Consider the following 19,430-nt stretch of genomic DNA (forward strand, 5'->3'; position numbering starts at 1 on the left):
GGAGAAAAACACTTACTATTTGATTCAAAACAATAAGGAATTCACTCTCTATCCGCAAAAACATGTGCCTGATTCACCTGCTAAAAATAACAAAGTTGTCAAATTAAGTACTCCTGAATTGCTTTTGAATACGAATAATTTGAAACACTCTGATGTGGTTTACTTGGTTTTGGAAAAAGAAATTGATTATGTGCTTCAAATTCCTACTTAAATTCGATCTTTAATCGATGAGTTTTCTGATTTAACTCTTGAAAATTGCTTGTAAGTTTGCCACCGATGAGAGATATTCAACACATTGATTTAATTCCTGGAGCAACATTGCCTAATTTACATAATTATAGGATGAGTCCAAATGAACATGCTGAACTTTTTAAGCAAGTGACTAATTTGCTAGAAAATGGTTTGATTAAAGAAAGCTTAAGTCCTTGTGATGTGCCTGCTTTATTGATGTTATGCAAGGGGTGTAAGAGTCATTTGTAAGAGTCATTTGAGTCGTTTGTAAGTGTCCAAGTTGTAATAGTTTTTATAATATTAAAATTGTGTTTTGTTTTGTTTAATTTGTCTAATTATTATAAGTTTTGTAATGTTCTATTTCCTAGTAAGGTCTAGTTTTTTTGTGATCAAAAATTTGGGTCCCTCCCCCAAATTTTTGATTGCATCATTTATTAACTCCAAAAAAAGATGGTATGTGGAGAATGTGTGTGGATAGTAGGGCGATAAATAAAATCACTATTAAATATCGCTTTTCTATTCCTAAATTGGATGACATGCTAGATATGCTAAGCGGTGCAAAAATCTTTTCTAAAATTGATTTGAGAAGTGGGTATCATCAAATAAGAATAATATCTGGAGATGAATGAAAAACTGCTTTTAAAACAAAAGAGAGTTTGTATGAATGGCTTGTAATGCCATTTGGGCTTTCAAATGCTCCAAGCACTTTTATGAGAACTATGAATCATATTTTGAGACCTTTTATGGCAAGTTTGTTGTTGTATATTTTGATCTATAGTGTTCAATATTTTGAGCATCTTATTCATGTGAGACACGTGTTGCAAACTCTAAGGGAACAAAAGATGTATATCAATCTTAAAAAATGTTCCTTTATGACTTCGAGCTTAACATTTTTGGGTTTATTGTTTCTGCCGAGGGCATAAAAGTTGATCCAATAAAAATAGAGGCAATTCAAAATTGGCCCACTCCTAAAAGCATAAGTGAGGTGAGAGGATTTCATGGTTTTGCTTCTTTTTATCGAAGGTTTATTAGAAATTTTAGTTCTCTGATTGCTCCTATTACTGATTGTTTAAAAAAGGGGTGTTTAAGTGGACACCTCAAGCTGAACAAACTTTTGAAATCATTAAGAAAAAAATGAGTTAATCTCCCATTCTTAGTTTGCCAAACTTTGAAAACATTTTTGAAGTTGATTTTGATGCTTCATATATTACTGATTTGTTCTTTAAAGAAATTGTTCGTTTTCATGGTGTTCCTCGCACTTTTACTTCTGATAGAGATACTAGATTTTTTAGTCATTTTTGGAGAACACTTTAGGCAAAATTAAGAACTCCTCTTCAGCTCAGCAGTGCTTATCATCCACAAACTGACGGGCAAACTGAAGTTGTAAATCGAAGTTTGGGAAACTTGTTGAGGTGCCTGGCAGGTGAGAAACCATCCCAATGAGATTTGATTTTTCCCCAAGCTGAATTTGCTTACAATAATTATGTCAATCGCTCTACTGGTAAAATTCCACTTGAAGTCATTTATGGCCAGCCTATACCTCACATTGTAGATAGAAATTGTTTGCCTTTGCCAAATAATATTAATGCTGAAGCTTCTGAAATTTTTGACCATATTAAAACTGTCCAACAGCAAGTTCTTGAAAAACTCCGAATGGCTAATGTGAAGTACAAAACTAATACTGACAAACACCATAGAGAGGTTTATTTCAAAGAAGGAGATTTGGTTATGGCTTATTTTCGTCGCCAACAATTTCCTGTAGGTACTTTTGGAAAATTAAGCAGGAAGAAATTTGGGTCATTTCGTATTCTAAAAAAATTGGTCTCAAATGCTTATCTTATGGATCTTCCTTCTACTGTTGGCCCTTCTCCTGTGTTTAATGTTTCTGATCTTTCTTTATATGAAGGAAATACTGGCGATCATGTGGAACTTGAAACTTTACCTCTCCACATCTGTTTTGAGTTATAATGAACAGGTTGAAGATATTCTTGATGTCAAAACTACTAAGACTCGGCATGGTGAACACATGAAGTTCTTAGCAAAATGGAAAAATCGCCCCTTGACGGACTGTACTTGGATGGATGCAAAAGAACTTGAAAAGCGTCATCCATAGCTTTATAAAAGAGTTGTGGAAGCTTTCGCATCAGGAGATGAGACTTTCCCACCATGGGGGAATTGATGCATCCAATATTTTTAGTTTATTTTGTTTTAATATATTTTGAACAATATTAGTTGTTTTTTATATTTTTTAAGCTATCCTATGATGGTTGAGCTTCCAATAATCATGGTAGGAATGTGCTAGGCATGGAAAACCTTGGATTTGCTGGCTTTTGGGTCCTCTCCGTCCTTGGGCTGCTTGCTGATTTCTGTTTTGGTGTGGTGGTTGCTCTCGGGTGGGCCTTGGCTACTTGGTGTTGAGCTAAAAAATGGTGGATTCTACTTGGTGTTAGCTCATAAATGCTTGAGCTGAAGTTTAGCTCAATGATTGGGGAATTTATTGCACTTCCTAGCTCATTATTTCAAAAAGGTATGCTATTATGTCTTGGATTCATTTTGGAGTGGACTGCCCCTTCTCCTCCCTTTGTCTCTTCGGTTTCCTCTTGCCTTTTGTTGTTCCCGTGGCCCCTGGCTGTTTTCTCGTGCTGCTGTTCCGTTCTCTGTGCTGGCTCCTCGGGTCCCTTGCTGGTTGGGTTTCCCATGGCTGCTTGCTTGGTTTCCCGTTGCCTTCTTTTCTCTGTTTTCTGTACCGGGTTGGGGCTGCTGTGTTGTGGTTGTTGGCCTTTCATTTCCCTAAATCTAATTAGTTTGGTTGGAGGTGTTATGGCTATTTGGTTCCTCTCTTTTGCCTATAAAATGGAGATGTTTTGGCATGGAAAAGGTTGTTGAAATCTAAGAAAAAATCTCTAAAAAACCTGAGGGTTTCTTCTTGGAAAAGCTTGAGAGCTTGTTCCATCCCCTTCTTCTCTTCTCTATTTCGTCTTGGCTTCTAACCTCTTCTTCCCTACACAAGTTCCACTCCATCTGTATCCTTCTTCTTGAACTTTGGAAGTGTATGTTGGCTGAAATTTGAAGACATTTGCCGGAGGAGTTTGGAAGGGACGTGGACTCTTTTGCAGTGGTGGACCCTTGGTTTGCAATAGAGGTGTCAATTCAGGTCAACGGGTCGAGTTCGGGTCTGACCCGAGTTGACCCAACTGTAAACGGGTTGACCCGAACCCGACCCTTTTAGTCAAACAGGTCAGAGATTTTAACCCGAACCCGACCCGCGCGGGTTACCAGGTTGACCCGACCCGCGAACCTGGGCTCTGGCGTGTAGGCGTGCTCCCACGCTCCGGAGACCACGCGGTCCGCATAGGCGAACTCTCGCGCTCCGGTCGACCACGCGGTCCGCGCGAGCGCGACCTGGGCTTAGGCGTAGCCGCGTAGGCGTGCTCCCGCGCTACGGCGAACTCCCGCGCTCTGGCGACTCCCGTGTAGGCATGCAGGATTGACGTCGTAGGCCTGACGCGGAAGGCTGGCATTGCGACGACGCGACGTGACGCTGAGGTCCCTCGATTCCCTCCCATGCGGGAAAAATGAAACGGGCAGAGGCGTATTCGGGTTAGCTCGAGTCATTTTCGGGTGACCCGGACCCGACCCGTCTTTTAAATGGGTTGAAAATTGAAACCCGAACCCGACCCGTTTGTTAAACGGGTCGACCCAAACCCGAATTTTTCGGGTCGGGTTGTCGAGTCGAGTCAATAATTGACACCCCTAGTTTGCAAGCCTAAGCACAATTTTCTTAAATTTCCTACTTTCGTTGCATGTGAGGAGACCGCTAGACGGTTATACTGAGAATAACGTTTTTATATTTTTATTTTGTTTAGTTCGATTTGGCTTTTGTTTCTCCTAAGTTTGTTTGAATATTTGCAAGCTACATTTGAATCGAGTTTGGTTTAAGTCTTGTCCTGGTGTTCTCCAATTTGTCTCTTTACTCTAGTTTTGCTTGCATCATATTTTTTGTTGTCGACAATTTTATAGTTTTGCAAAGAGGCTTCAAGGAAATGATCGATCATTAGTGGAAAAGTTTTCTCCCACGGGTGATCAGGTCAACTACATAATCAAGAAGCTTAAACTCATTAGAAGATAAACTTTGAGAAAAGTATCATCATCATATAATCTCTACAGAATAAAAGACCAATATGATTTTAAACATAACTCTATCAAAGAGAAGGTTGAATTGGTTCTTGCACTCACCAAGATTCAAGGGATCCTTGGCCAAAAATGGCTTTCAAAGTAGTTTGAAGAGAAGGAAATCTATTGTCACCAAAGGTCTAAGGTTGCATGGGTACCTAGACATGGATAACAATACTTCCTAATTTTATATAATTGCTAGCTGGCACAGAAAATGCTACTTTATTCAGCACATTAAGTCAGGTAACTATAATTTGTCCAACTCAAAAGATATCACACCAGATTTTTCTGAATTTTTCCTTTTTGACAAATTTAACAAGCCTTCATTCAAGATTGATTTCTTTAAGGTCTACCTGGCTGACAGCCCTTCTTTTCTTGATTGAACTCTCATTTGACTTAGGAGTTAGGAAGAAGCTAACGATTTATAAATTAAATTATTCCAAACACTATGTACCCATATTTTTACGAATATACTCAATGACATTTACCGTGGAAAGGCCAAGCTTAGCTCTCATTTGTCTAATTCTCTAAAGACGAGCAGTAGCAGCATCCACTTGTAAATGCTTACCAAAGGTAACTCAAGAGTATAAAAAAGATTGATTGAAATGCAATCGAAGTTGAGGAAAAACAACTAATATAGGGGTGAATTGGTGGTTTCACGAACATATCCGAAATGAGGAAACATATCAGAAATGAGGAAACCACACTTAAGCATACACATTAAAAAGCCTTTAACATAGTACGTATGTATAGAGAAAAGTTATATATAGTTTGCAACTAAAAAAACTCTTATAATAATGTGAAGAGAATCAATTAATTACATAGAATAGTTACCCATCAAGCGTAGTTCAAACAATAATTTAAAAATAGCATCCAAGTTGGATTGGCCAATGCAAGTTTGCCTAAAATATATAAAGAGTGGCGTAACAAGCTAAGAGATTTCCTCCATGGAGAAGATAAGCTCATGATTTCCTAGAAAGGAAGATGGTTGGTTAATATTGCAAGGAATGCAGCCTTGATTAAGTAATAAAGAAAAAAGGGCAAAATGGGAAGCACGCAATTCTAAACCCAATGATTCATCCATCATATAAGCAAAAGAACGATAACAAGAATGGCAGTATTTGAAGAAATGATAGTGGGAGCCTCCAAAATAGTAAAAACCATCAACACAAGAGACGGAGGCAAAAATGGAAGAAGCCCCATTCTTACTAGAACATTCAAGGAGGGATCAATGCGATGGAGAGCTGGCAAGAGAAGCTTAAAAGAGGTGATGATAAAAGCAGCATGGATATAGAATAGGTGAGGATAAAAGCAGCATGGATCTAGAATAGGAAACAAAATTTCCCAGAGAGGAAAGCAATCGTTGGTAAGAGGGAAAGAGTGCGTCATTAAAATGCAAGGCAGCTTAAGAGGGATCATTAATAGCAACGAATGCATGTGTAAAGGCATGTGCAACTGTGTGCGGCAGGGCACCAAAGTCAAATAAGCAAGCGACAAATCCGAAAAGATGAACTGAATTGACAGGGCACAAAGCACGCAATATGGCGACAACTAGGACACTGCAACAGGCATTGTGGCAGAATGAGATGAGCTAGATTTTAATAATTGGTTATCAAACATGGAACTTGGCAACAATTTAAATGCTACAAAGGGACCCTCTTTCTCTTCTTATCAACATAGTGGTGGGCGTTCTGCTAAAGTTGATCTCAATCATGGTTAATGAGTGTTAGATTAATAAGCTTCATAGTAATTCTACGACTAATTGTAGTTCAAAAAGAGCTTCAACTAAAAGCAATGCCAATTCGCAAAACTAGATAGAGGTCTGCTAAGTTATTCTAGAAAAAAATATAGGTCTACTAATCTACGACTAATGAGCATCATTTTAATTCAACGACTAATTGTAGTTTGAAATGAGCTTCAAATTGAAGCAATGCCAATTCACAAAACTAGCCAACTACAAGCAAGTCAATTCACAATACTAGATAGAGTTCTGCAAAGTTGCTTCCATAGAAAAGATGCCAACTGATTCTATTCAATCTAAAGTCTAAAAGAATTGCTTATGAAGACCAAGAAAAAAAACGACTGGCATTACTTCTAGAGAAAAGATGCAGTTTACGAACAACTCCATCTACAGTCCCTGATTAAAAGAGTTGCAATTGTGTCTTAATTTAACAATGAATACATTCACAAAAGTAGATGTTATAATTCATGTACCCTACTATATAATTACATATTACGCCTAGAAAATTCAATTAAATTGATAATACTATTTAATGGCTTGATTTCTTACAAAAGATTCATCAACTGCTCTAGTTTTCTGGAGAAGGTGAGAGTCTCCTATGCAATGGATTCTCTATAGAGTTCATTGGACAAGAAAGGAACGCAAGTTCCTTAACCAAAATTTATAAGTTGGTTTAATTTAAATCATTGGTCACAGTTGACAAATATTTTATTTAACTTAACCATTATTGGATTACATATATAAACAAAATTTTTACATTTCACTTCACTAATAATCATCTTAATTTCTATATTTCTAACATATGTTAAATTTATCCCACATGTTTAGAGCGCCTTTCATATTTGTCACACATGGTCACAGTGCCTTTCATACTCAACTTCTACCGCATAAATATTCATGTTGATAAGACAATACAAACACAAGTACAAATGCTATATGAAACATAGCTAACAGGATAGTCCAATTTGTAATACAGAAATAATTTATATATCAATAATAGACAATTTAAGGTATCTTATACAAGTGAAGAAATGTTGTCAACAACCCAAACTATCATATTGGTCAAGCTTGATATAGATTTTTTTAAAAGCAAGGCTAAGCAATGTTTAAAATTGCGTAGTTAGGTATTGAGGCATTTTTCTTTTGTGAGATGAGGCATAACCCTCAAGGTGTTTTGAGGCGTAAGCCTCAAATCTAAAAATTGCGTAAAATGAAAATAAATGTTAAAATTAATTTTTTATATAATACTCAAATAATATGTTAAAGAATGACATATTAACTTTCTATTGGATTATGAAGTAACAAATTGGCATATATATATGAAACAAAAAATTGCATAAGACGTAAAGTGACAAATGATAAATTGCATGACAGAGAATTGAAATTCAACTATAACAAGAACACAACAACATGAAAATAATTTGTAAGGGGCTTTAGTTTAGGATTTAGATATGTTTTAATTAAAAAATATATAAATCGGTTGAGGCATACGCCTCACGCTAATAAGGTGAGGCGCGCCTCAAAGCGGGCCTCAGCCAAGCTGAGGCGTAAGCCTCATAAGAAAAGCTCGAGACGTAAGCCTCGAGGCTTTTTCACTGGAATTGCGATGAGGCGGGCCTCAAGGCCAGCCTCATATTGCACAATTTTAAACAATGAGGCTAAGTGCTACAATATCATATAGATGCAAAGGTCTACAACAATATCAAGCCTTTATCCCACTGCATGGGTCAGCTACATGAATCTTTTCTCTCCATTGTGTCTTATTAAGAGACAAATTCTCATATAAATCTAATAAAAAATGTCATTTCTATTATTTTCAAACCAAGTCTTTTTAGCTAAACCTCTACCTTTCTTAATATAGGCCAAATTCAATACATCTGCTCTCCTAACCGAGACATCGGAAAGCCGACGTTTTGCTTAATTAAATCATCTAAGGTGCCTCTCTCTAATCTTATATGTCACTAGAGCTACTCCAACTTTTTAACGTATATACTTGTTTCCATTATGTCTCCAAGAGTGAAGCCACTCATCCACCAGAGCATCCTCATCTCTACAACACCTCACTTAATTTTGTGCTTCTCTTTTAATGGCCAACATTTTGTGCCATAAAGCATTATAGGTTTGATCTCCATCTAATATAATTTTTCCTTAAGTTTGAGGGATTCTATTACACAACAGGCCTAATGCATTCCTCCAATTCAACCATCCAACTTGAATTCTACTAATAAATCCCCATCACTTTGAACAATAGAACTAAGATATCTAAAATGTGTACTCTTATTAATGACTTGATCGCCCAAAATCACAATCCTCCAATTAGATCTATTACTACCAAAATTATACTCCAAGTAATCATTTTTACATCTACTCGAACGAAAATTTTTCTAAGGTTGACATACTGATGCAAAGTAATTAGCTAAATTGTGGACTAGACGAAAATTTGAAAGAAAAAAATTTAAAGACAAATACAAATATAATGAATCCTCTCTAAGTTGAAGAGGTTGAATCCTCAAAACTTTTAAATTGATGAATTGCTTTGTATTTAACCCTCAAAACAAATACGTAAACACTACAAAGCCAAAAATATAAGTTACAAGTAACTTTCATTCAACTCATCATACTCAGGTTTGTACAAACTTGAAGGATTATTTTAGAAAGAGCGTGCCAATCAAAAAATCAAACTTTCTTTGAGGGATTATTGCATGTTAACTATCATGAAATTAATAACTAAAAAAAAGTAAACAACTAATTCCTAATTAAGAGAACATAAAGAAAATATTATCTTTGGCCACTCAAAGTAGAAATCCTATCACAATTTTTTCAATACCTAAGCCACGTGAGAACTTACGAGCCATTGAATATGTAATAAGCCCCTAAGTAATAAGCCCCCAACAATATTTCATAAATGGGAAAATCACGCATATTAAAAGTTATTTGGAATCCTTTTAAGCTGCACATAATTAGCATTCAAAAAAAAGTTGCTTACATGGAGAATTTGTCATGCTCATGAAGATTTGAACTAGGTGGATCCAAACTACATTGTGACACCTCGATCACTTCGAATAAAATATGACAACTATAAAGATGATCTTGATTACAAATACATTCAAGCTCCTCGGATTCAAGTAGGTATGAATTAAAAAACATGCAAATTCATAGTGGATTCTCATTCTTATGTATATGTATGGTTGGCACTATATGATAAGGGCATATCATTATTGATACCTAGTTGGCAAGCTTGTAATCATATCTTGTAATTTTTAGCCACTATCATTATTATGTTGCGCCTTCAAGATACTTGAAAAATAGATGGATGATAACATAATGAAAGAGGCGTAGCTTGAGGCGCCTTCTTTTGATGATAAATTAAATCTGAATGACTTTTTCAAATTGTCTATGTTGCACCGATACACCTATTTATGAAGGCGTGTTGTATCCGATACACAGATACGCCTCTGATACTCCACTGATACGTGTCGGATACGCCAAAGCCGCATCCAATTAAAATACTATTTAATTTCAAAAGGACATGCGTATCAATACGCGTGACCGTTGAAAAACCAAAAGAAATCCGGAAAAAAAAAACGTGTCGTATTTACTTCCGCGGTTGCGAGCAAGATTCTCTCATTTCCAAGATGGATTTGAGTCTATTGATGATATGAAAATATTAAAAATTACTAATCTTTCACTTGATGAGCCTGAATTAGAAGCTATGATATTTATTGAAGATGATATAGAAGTTAAAATATATATATATATATATAGAAGTTCAAAGACAAACCAGTGAAGAAGATAATTATATCATTCCTATTGAATAGTTGAAACTTCATGTGCTAGATAATTTATGTTTATGCTTTTGTTGTTGTACTAGACATTTAATGCTTACTTATATTTTGATATTATAAGCTACAAGGCTACAAATGATGTTGTTGTCATTTTTTTTTTTTTGTAATTTTAAATATTATGCTTTGATTGTGTTCTTAATTTTTATGTATGATTTATAAATTATAATGTTGTGTCAGCGTCGTACCAGTATCCTGTATTTTTAAAAATTGACGTGTCCCGCATCTGTATCGTGTCGTATCCGTGTCGCCATATCCGTAGCTACATAGCAAATTGTCAATTATAAATTAACCATAATTCTGAGTGTAACTACATTTCAACTAGTCATCAGGATAAGTTTTCCAAAATGAAGTTTGAGGACAAGCTAATGCCCATTTTCCCATCATAGAAAGGTAACTCACTACGAAAGAAATTTCCAAGACGTACATCCCAACATCAAAATCATATATGGGATAAGTTTTCAAACTTTCACCATCACAATATGTACATCTCCAACAAGCTGAATTGATTTGATAACTTTATTATTCAATTTCATTTGTAGATAACACAAGTAGGCCATATCTAGAATTCTCATTAACTTAGGAGAACAAATGGAAATGTTACCCATCCTTGTGCATCCTATGGAGAAGTCATTCAAACTTGTTTTGGAGTTCATGCAGTTTTAGACATCAAAAACTAGTAAAGTTACTGCCTAAACCAAGGGAACAGAGTCTTGTTGACACGTGCACACAGTATACTAAAGCACATATTTTCTCAAGGGATGGAACCTAATAAGGATACCATGGAAAAGTTCTATTGTATTTATGATTTTAAGGATAGTAGCAATGACCATGTTCCAAGTGTATGTTGCTTTGCCATTATGCTTATCAAAGTCCTAATAAAAACCTCCTTGTCATAGTTGATGAGGGTGATGGTGGAGATAACTTAGCCTAGCGTATAAATGAACGAAGGGTGAAGTAAATTGGAATGGAACTGCAACCAACTCCAATTTTCATAAGGGTCAAATACTCTAAACTTGGAAATCTTAATAGGCATTGAAAAATACATTAATGTGTCTGACATCAAGAGATATCTTGCAACCATTCAGCATGCCAGTTAACTTTTTTGCATCAAATGCAATGTCTTGCCCACAATGTGCCCTCAGAAGCCAATCCTGTCTATAGAATTTATACCGTATTAAGCTGAATTAAGTATGATTTTAATTAAGCTTACTATGATTTAAAAGATTAAATAACTTATAAAAATGTAACTTTCATGATAATTGTTGGAAATAATAATTTTCTAGCATAAAATTTTCTTAAAAGTTTTGATAAATTAGCAGCTAACAAAAAATTATGGTTGCCGTCTAAAAAGTAAGACTTTGTTTGGGTCGGTTTTCTTATTGCTTCTTAAAGTAGTTTCTTAGTATAAAATTTTTAATTTTTTATTAGGAAATTGCTTTAAGAAGTAATAAGAAAGCTATCATAAACGAAGCCTAAATCAGTAAGAAAGTTGTCTAAGTAGGCCCTTAATATAATCTATATATATTTATATTTTTATCTTTATCTTTAGCTTATAGAAACAAAGAACTTTTTATGTGAAGATAACATTTATTATATAATTCTTTTAAATTTACCATATTATTAACATCATGTAATAGTTTATTAATTGATTTTTTAAAGTTTAAATAGGATCCGTCAAAAATGAATTGAGCAAATCTTGTGCTAACATTAACTCTATTTGAAGCTGAATCATTATCAATATTATAAGATTTAAAAAAAATAAATGGGTGGCTTATATATATATATATATATTCAATTCAAAAAGGCCTAACTATCAGAGCTAGGATTTGGTAACCTCCGCTGGATTTGTCCCAGAGGTGTGGCTCCTTATCTCAAGATGGGAGACTGGGATTGGATTCCTTCAAAGAGAGAGAGAGAGAGAGAGAGAGAGAGAGAGAGAGAGAGGATTCATCTACCCAACCTGTGAAGAAGAAAATAACATCGAACAGTCCAGTTTACTTATTTGGAAAACTGTAACACAACACCATGCCTAGGTGAGCAATACCAAAAAAGGGGCATTATCATTACAGCAAAAGAAAGCGTAAGATTGACCAAACTGAAGATAAGCGCATCTTTCTGCAAATTGACATATGGAGCATCTTAAAAGATTCTATTTACAAACAGAAGATTGCTAATTATGAATTTTCAAGCCAAAAGATCACTGAAAGAAACACTCAGAGAATTGAGTATCAGAATTAGTTTTCAAGCAAGATGGGTAATTATTCTGAAGCTTTGCATAGGATAGAACAATTTACCTCCACTGTAGAATGACATCAATGTCAAGCTCACGATCTAATTTGTCAATCTCTTCATTGTCATCCACTACCAAGCGGGTTAAATCTGACTTTAAGAGAGAAGCATATAGGGACAAATATCTCTTGCGGATACTTGCATATCGCAAAACGTCCTCCCAAGAGAGTTTCCCACTGCACCATATTAGTGGAATGTTATATCGAGGAAGAGAGCTAATATTTTTTTAAGGAAAATTGGCTTTTATATGTTTTGACTAGCACGCATTTCTTCATACAATTAATTTGATACACAATGCAGGAAACTCCTATATACAAATAAAGAAGCCAATCCAAATTACCCAATTCTTGATTGACAAGTATAAACTCTACATATTTGTAGCATCACGCAAAATAAGAAAGTATAGGTATATCATCTACAAGGAAATTGGTAATAGAGAATTCGTTTTACATAAAATCATAGAATAATGATGAGAATAAACATCACATGTTAACAACACAATCAACCAAGTACAAAGGATAAAGGAAGCATGTTGTAATATTATGATTAATGAGCATGCAGAGATATCCGCCAAGAAGATAAAGAAGAATCAATCGCTAGTATTAATGCATTAGTTTACTTAAAACAAGAAATAATATTGATATAGATCACAAACTGTATAAATTACTTCTTTGCCGAGCCAAACAATAAATTTTAATTTCTAGGCCCCTAGTTGCTTATCTTTTTTCTTCTGTTTCTGGGGGTGCAAATTGTAAGACTAGCCAAAAATTGATTATAATAAGCTGTAAGAGATGCTGGTTAGCCTTCTTTTAGGTGAGTCCCTCACTTAAATCTAATCCCAATCATTCTTATGCAGTGTTGTTGGTTCTTCTTTCAAGCCTCATGTACAGCCTTCCAGAATCCTCAACCATTCAGTTACAAGATTTCACAATTCAATGTTTCAATTTTTTGGGTATTGCCAAGGCCCAAGATGCATTTGTGGAAATGGTGTCTCTTGGTTTGGTTGTCATCAGGCATAGATTGATCTCTTGTCCTTAGTCATCCTGTAAACTGTCAGACCGGTCGGGCGAAACAGGCAAAGGTTTTCCGCCTCCTGTACGCAGGAGCCGACCGCCCAGGTTTGACGAAGCTCTTTTGGAAGGATTTTTTAGGGAGTTAAAGAGGGAAATTTGAATGTAGAGACTGTTTAGAGATTTCATTTTGAATTGTATGGATTAAATAGCTGGTTTTCCTAGGGTTAGGGCGTCTTGAATTTAACTGAAATTTGAGATCTCTTATGTTTAGGTTTTAGAGCTCTAGCGGCGTCTAGAGATTTGGGAGAGATTGATCGTCCTCTCGAATTGAGGATCAACTGTATCTTGCTATTTTCTTCCGTTAGTTTGTGTTCTTGCAATAAAATTCCTATTTTTCTTTGATTATCTGTGGATTTGTGGAAATTTCTTGCTATTTTTCGAGGATTGATAGAAAATACTTGAGATCTACAAGTGTTTCCTATCAAATTGGTATAAAAGCACATCGATCTAAGGGGAACCAATGGCCGGAAGGAAAGTAGAAGTTTTGGAGGGAGAACTTGTGCAACTCAAAGCAGATTTTGAGGAGAAGATTACTTATTTTCAAAATCTGATCGCATCTGTCAATGAAAGAATGGAGGGAAAGTTCGCCATGGTGGAAGAAATATTGAAGAAATTGCTAGAAGCCAAACCCAAATCAGTGATATCGGAAGCAAAGTAAACTACCGGCGGCCATGGAAGAGGTGGGAACTATAACACGTTTAGGGAAAGGAAAAATCCAGAAGTGGAGATCCTGGAGGGAGAAGACGGACTGCCTCCTCTAGAACCACTTTCTAGGGAAGAGATGAGGAGAGGGGATGATTTCGATCATCGGGGTGCTGATTTTGAAAAAAGAATAGGGGATTTTGGGGAAGAACTTGGGTATGAGCGTCGAAGGGAAGAGCATGACGATTGGTGGCCACCTGGGCACCTCCTCTTTGAGGAATGGGAGGCTATGTGATGCATGCAGGGGGGGTCAAAATAATATGAGAATTTTTTTTTTACCCTTGGGCTACTTGTGCTCTCGGTTTGGGCCTTTGGCTACTTGGTTTTGAGCTAATTTATTAGAAAATCTACTTAATTTTAGCTCATTAATGTTTGAGCTGATGGATAGCTCATTATGAGCTGAAGTTTACTTCATTTATGTGCTCAGTTGGTAGCACACAATGAGGTGATCCTTGCTCTTCTCCTCCCCTTTGTCTTCTCGGTTTCCTGTGCTTGTTGGTTTTCCCGTGCCTTGCGTGTTGGCTGGTTTTCCCATGTCTTGCCCCTTTGTTTCCTGTGTTGGCTGGTTTTCCCGTGCCTTGGCCCTTTGTTCTCTGTGCTGGCTCATCGGTTCCCTTGATGGTTTGGTTTCCCGTGGTTGCCTGCTTGGTTTCCCGTGGCTGCCTGCTTGGTTTCCCATGACTTTCTCTTCTCTGTTTCTTGTACCAAATGGGAACTGCTGTTTGGTGGCTGTTGGCCTTTTATTTCCCTAAATCTAATAGGTTCAATTAATGCTTTAAGGGGCTGTTTAGCTGCCCTCTTTTGGTCTATAAAAAGTAGATGTTTTGGAATAAAAAAAATGTGTGTTATAATGTGATTTTTGAAATAGAAAACCTAAAGGGTTTTGTTGGAAAAGCTTGCGAGCTTGTTCCATTTCTCTCTTCTCTTCTTCTTCGGAATGCTTGCGAGCTTCTCATATGTTTCGTCTTGGCTTCTAACCTCATTCTTCTTCCCGCAAGTATCCACCTCACCTGTATCTTCTTCTCAAGGCAGAACAAGTTTAGGTTTTTATTTTTATGTTTGTTTATATATCGTTTGTAAGTCAAAGTTGTAAATGTCATTTTTATATTAAAAAAGTGTCTTTTTGAGAATTTGGTGTGTTTCTTTAGCATTTTCTGTATTTCTTTTATGTAGGAAGTCTTAGTCTTTTGCTTGCAAAAATTGGGGCCCTTCCCAAATTTTTGCTTGCATCACTATGGAGGATTCGGGAACGGAGGTGACCCGAAGGTGAGAAAGCTGAAGATGCCCATCTTTGAGGATGACGACGCACATTAGTGGATCTACAAAGCGGATTGATACTTTGTAGTCAACGGGTTAACAAAGGAGGAGAAATTGACAGCGTCAGGACTGTGCTTAGAAGGGAAGGCATTGGCATGGTATCAATGGCGGGACATGAGGCGAGCCATTCGGAGTTGGAGGAGTTCAAGGATTGTTTGGTATAATGTTTTTGAACTGGCAGAGGAGGAGAATTCTATGAGCAGTTCTTCACCTTGACACGGGAGGGTTCAGTAACGGAGTACCATGAGATATTCAAGTACCTTGCTAGCCGACTGGATCGCCTTTCTGAGACAGTGCTAGAGGGAAATTTCATGAAGGGACTAACACCAGAGATCTAGGTAGTAGTTAGAGTAATGAGGCCTCGTGATTTGAGAGAGGTTGTGGAGCTAGCTCAATTGGTGGAGGATCAGAGGCATCTAGAGAGAGTGATGGGAGGCAGCAGCTCAGAAGGTCCGAACAGGAGGACCACCACCTTTATGGGACCCAAAGAGCATACATCAAATACTCTTCAGGAGACTTCGAAGGAGAAGATTGTGGGAGTAAAGATCTGGGGACAACTTCAAGAAGCTCATAGAAACAGAATTACAGGAGAAAAGGGTGAAGGGGCTCTGTTTTAGATGTGACAAGAGGTATATGCCGGGTCATAGGTATAAGGACCAAACTCTTCAAGTCCTTATCGTTTGTGATGAAGAAGAAATGAAGGAGGGTGTTGTCTTTCCAACTTGCGGACAATGTGGGTTTTTGGGAGGGGAATATTGTTAGACCGGTCCATACAGGACCGGCTTACCGGCGAAACCGGCAGAGGTTTTCCACTTCCTATAAGTAGGAGCCGACCGCCCGGGTTTGACGGAGCCATTTTAGAAGGATGTTTGAGGCAGTTAGGAGGAAAATTTGAATGTAGGGACTGTTTAGAGATTTCCCTTGAACTGTATGCATTAAATAGCTAGTTTTCCTAGGGTTAGGGCATCTTGAATTTGGCTGAAATTTGAGATCTTTTAGGTTTAGATTTCTGGGCTCTAGCGGCATGTAGAGAGTTGGGAGAGATTGATCCTCCTCTCAAATTGAGGATCAACTGTATCTTGCTATTTTCTTTCGTTAGTTTGTGTTCTTACAATAAAATTCCTGTTTTTCTCTGATTGTCCATTGGATTTGTGGAAATTTCTTGCTGTTTTTTGAGGATTGATAGGAAATATTTAAAGATCTGCGAGTGTTTCCTATCATAAACCAGCTGATCTCATCTCCATGCCATCCTTCAAAGAGGTGGCAGATGATAAAGCTCATCTTCAAATTTATGGTTATATTTATGGCTCTAATCTCAGGATTATCTTCAAGTTTATGGCTGCATTTATGACTCTGATCTCGTGATCTGAAAGAGTGACGTATTTGAAGCTATCACTTGACATTAGATCAATGATTGGATCATTTCTTATCTCTTTTCTCAAACCCGGTTCTTTTTTTGGAAAGTTCAAATCTGGTGAGGTGCTTATATCCACTGTTAATTTTTGCCTTTTTTTCACCTTGTAACTTCTTCCTAAATTGTTTTCTTGTTCCTAATGAGAAAGATTAATCCCAAGTTTTTCATTAAAAAAAAGGATGCATAGAGGGAGGGGAGCACACATAGAAGATACAATTAGTATTTAAAAACTTAGGTTGCTTAGCATGCAAAATAGAGGGTAGAAGATGCATCGGCAATATAGGTAGATAAAAGCAATGTGAAAAGATTAAGAACCAATAGGCATTGACCAAACTTAATAATGGTTAAAAGTTAAATTTTTGTGCAAAATAGAGTTAACACTTTATGCAGCACCCAATTGAAATGGTTGGATGAGGATTCATAAAGCCAACTCAAATAGTTAAGATAAAGCTCATGATGATGCTGATTATGATATTACAAATTAAGGATTAAGAACTGCGCATACTTCATCTTGTTTCTCATACCATCCAACTTCATAAACCTCCTTACAAAATAACAGATCTGGACTGCGGAAGAAATCTTATACCAACAGCAATGCTACAATGTTTTCGTTTCAAAATATTGCAAAAAGGTTACAACAAAGTTTGGAACTTGACATGTTCCAATAGCAAATGGCGAAAAGAAACCGGTTCTTGCTGATAAATTTCAAGTTCAAAACACTTTGAGAAATGCCATATGCTTCAAAGGTATAACCAGCACTTCAGTAACAAATAACACTTGTCCCCAAAAAACAGTTGATGAGAAAGATACATGGCTTCTAAATGCGCATATACAAATATTTAACAAGGATAGCAGGTAATTTTTTTTAAAAACGTAATCCATTCAATTCACTGAAAGCCTTAAAGCATTCAGAATCATGGAAGAGTTGAATGTTGATTGCCGTTTCCATAAGTTCAAACAAGCTAAATCACTTTACAGTAAAAGAAAAAAATGAAATAAAGAGCGCCTTCTAAAAGATGATCTCTGCATGTATATATTACATTAACATGAGAATCAAAACAAATGGACAAAAAATTTTACGTTGCCATGTAAGATTTTAATGCATAATACAAAGCATCCAAGAGAAAATGAAGAAAATGGGATCCAACATCCTGAAATATAATCATGATTAAATTTCATCATCTGAAGCGGGAAGTTTCGCACTGTAAGCCAAAAACATAGAAGAGGATGGTTACCTCGCCTTCTTCATTTCATCAGTTACCACTTTGTAAGCATAAGTCCACCATGCTCTAGGGTCAGATTTTACAGGAACTTGTGGACGATAATGAGCATATTTTAACCGCTGATTAAAAGCTGCAAAGTTATCAGCAAGCTTCAGAATGTCTCTGAATCCATCCTACAAAGTTTACCCAGGAATGATCAAAAATCAATCTGCATTAATGGAAAGAAAACTCAAGAGTTATTTGAAATGCACCTTGGATAAGCATAATGTAACATCATCTAGATTAATGACTGCCTGCTGTAATGCTTGTCCGGAAGTTTTTGATTCATCTATTCTCAGCTTTGTGTACTTCGCATTTCCCGTCACTGGTTGTAAAATGTAATCATGCTCTCTTGGATCATCACTAAATGATTGAGCTTTGCCAACTCCTAGCTCAAATATCTACACATTAAGATCCAATACATTATCCATAAACTCGGAAAAATGAAATTCACTTAACATGAAAACAATACCTGACTCCATTCTGAAGGAAGTAAATCTTCCCACGATTTTTCAATATGCCAAGGAGAAATATCAGAGTCAAAATAAAAAGCTAGGCGATCAAGTTGCACAGACTGCAAAAGAGTAAATGCTTAATGTTAATGTCCCTAACACATTTTTCTAAGACACATAAAAAGTAAGCCTTCAGCATCTGGAGAGTGATTTGGGAAGCAAATTTGGATAATACCAAAATATCTCAGAACATAGAAAGAATCATGGAAACAAAGTAATTAAAAAGCAGCAATCAGAGAATTTTGTAAGTTCTATAACAAAAGACACAACATACCTTCTGAATGTGCTCCAGAGCCCCACCAGTAGCAAAAGTTTCCTTCCCTGATTCATCGACCGTCACTGCTGAAAGCCTAGATAGCGTCAAGCCAGCTGCGAATGGGTGGCCAGGATTGCTGTGAAGATTTGCAGTAAGAACTTCTAAGAACCCAGAAACAAATTTGTATGTGTGGGTATATAAATCAATACAAAACAAAAAATAGATCGCAACCTTTCCAGGTCTTCATATCTAACATGAATATTGGTTATGGAGAGCTTCAGATTTCCAATTATAGTACTGATTACCGAACCCAGCCATGATGTATTCTTTGATGGTAAAACATGCCAGTTAAGCAAACACGATTAAAATGAGACAAATGTTGCACAAATACTATAAAATATGAAAGACATTCTAATTTCTTTCTAAATAATAAGATGCAACAAAATACTCCTATTTTAATAATAATTATAAATCATTCTTCAGTATGAACGACATTAAAAAAAAAATGAAGAAAGAAACATTTAGCCTTCAAAAGTAACTAAAGAGATAATAGAATATAAGCACACTTTAGGTAAAACATAATGGTACTGCAAATAAAAGAATTCTTACCTTTCT

The 19,430-nt window shown here is 36.3% G+C and overlaps 1 protein-coding gene across 1 annotated transcript in view; it reads right to left on the bottom strand.

Moving 5' to 3' along the window:
• The window catches only part of LOC110104178 (putative vacuolar protein sorting-associated protein 13A), a 92,256-nt gene that overhangs the window by 54,493 nt on the left and 18,333 nt on the right, over positions 1–19,430 (bottom strand). The window contains exons 5-10 of the mRNA XM_028691902.1: positions 19,047–19,141; positions 18,834–18,951; positions 18,520–18,621; positions 18,260–18,448; positions 18,021–18,181; positions 12,285–12,455 (exon numbers count right to left, since the gene is read on the bottom strand). Coding sequence (XP_028547735.1) covers positions 12,285–12,455; positions 18,021–18,181; positions 18,260–18,448; positions 18,520–18,621; positions 18,834–18,951; positions 19,047–19,141 — 836 coding nt within the window. The remainder of the gene's footprint in view (positions 1–12,284; positions 12,456–18,020; positions 18,182–18,259; positions 18,449–18,519; positions 18,622–18,833; positions 18,952–19,046; positions 19,142–19,430) is intronic.

The sequence above is a fragment of the Dendrobium catenatum genome, unplaced genomic scaffold (genome assembly GCF_001605985.2).
Source record: "Dendrobium catenatum unplaced genomic scaffold, ASM160598v2 original_scaffold_86101, whole genome shotgun sequence".
Classification (NCBI taxonomy): Eukaryota; Viridiplantae; Streptophyta; class Magnoliopsida; order Asparagales; family Orchidaceae; genus Dendrobium; species Dendrobium catenatum.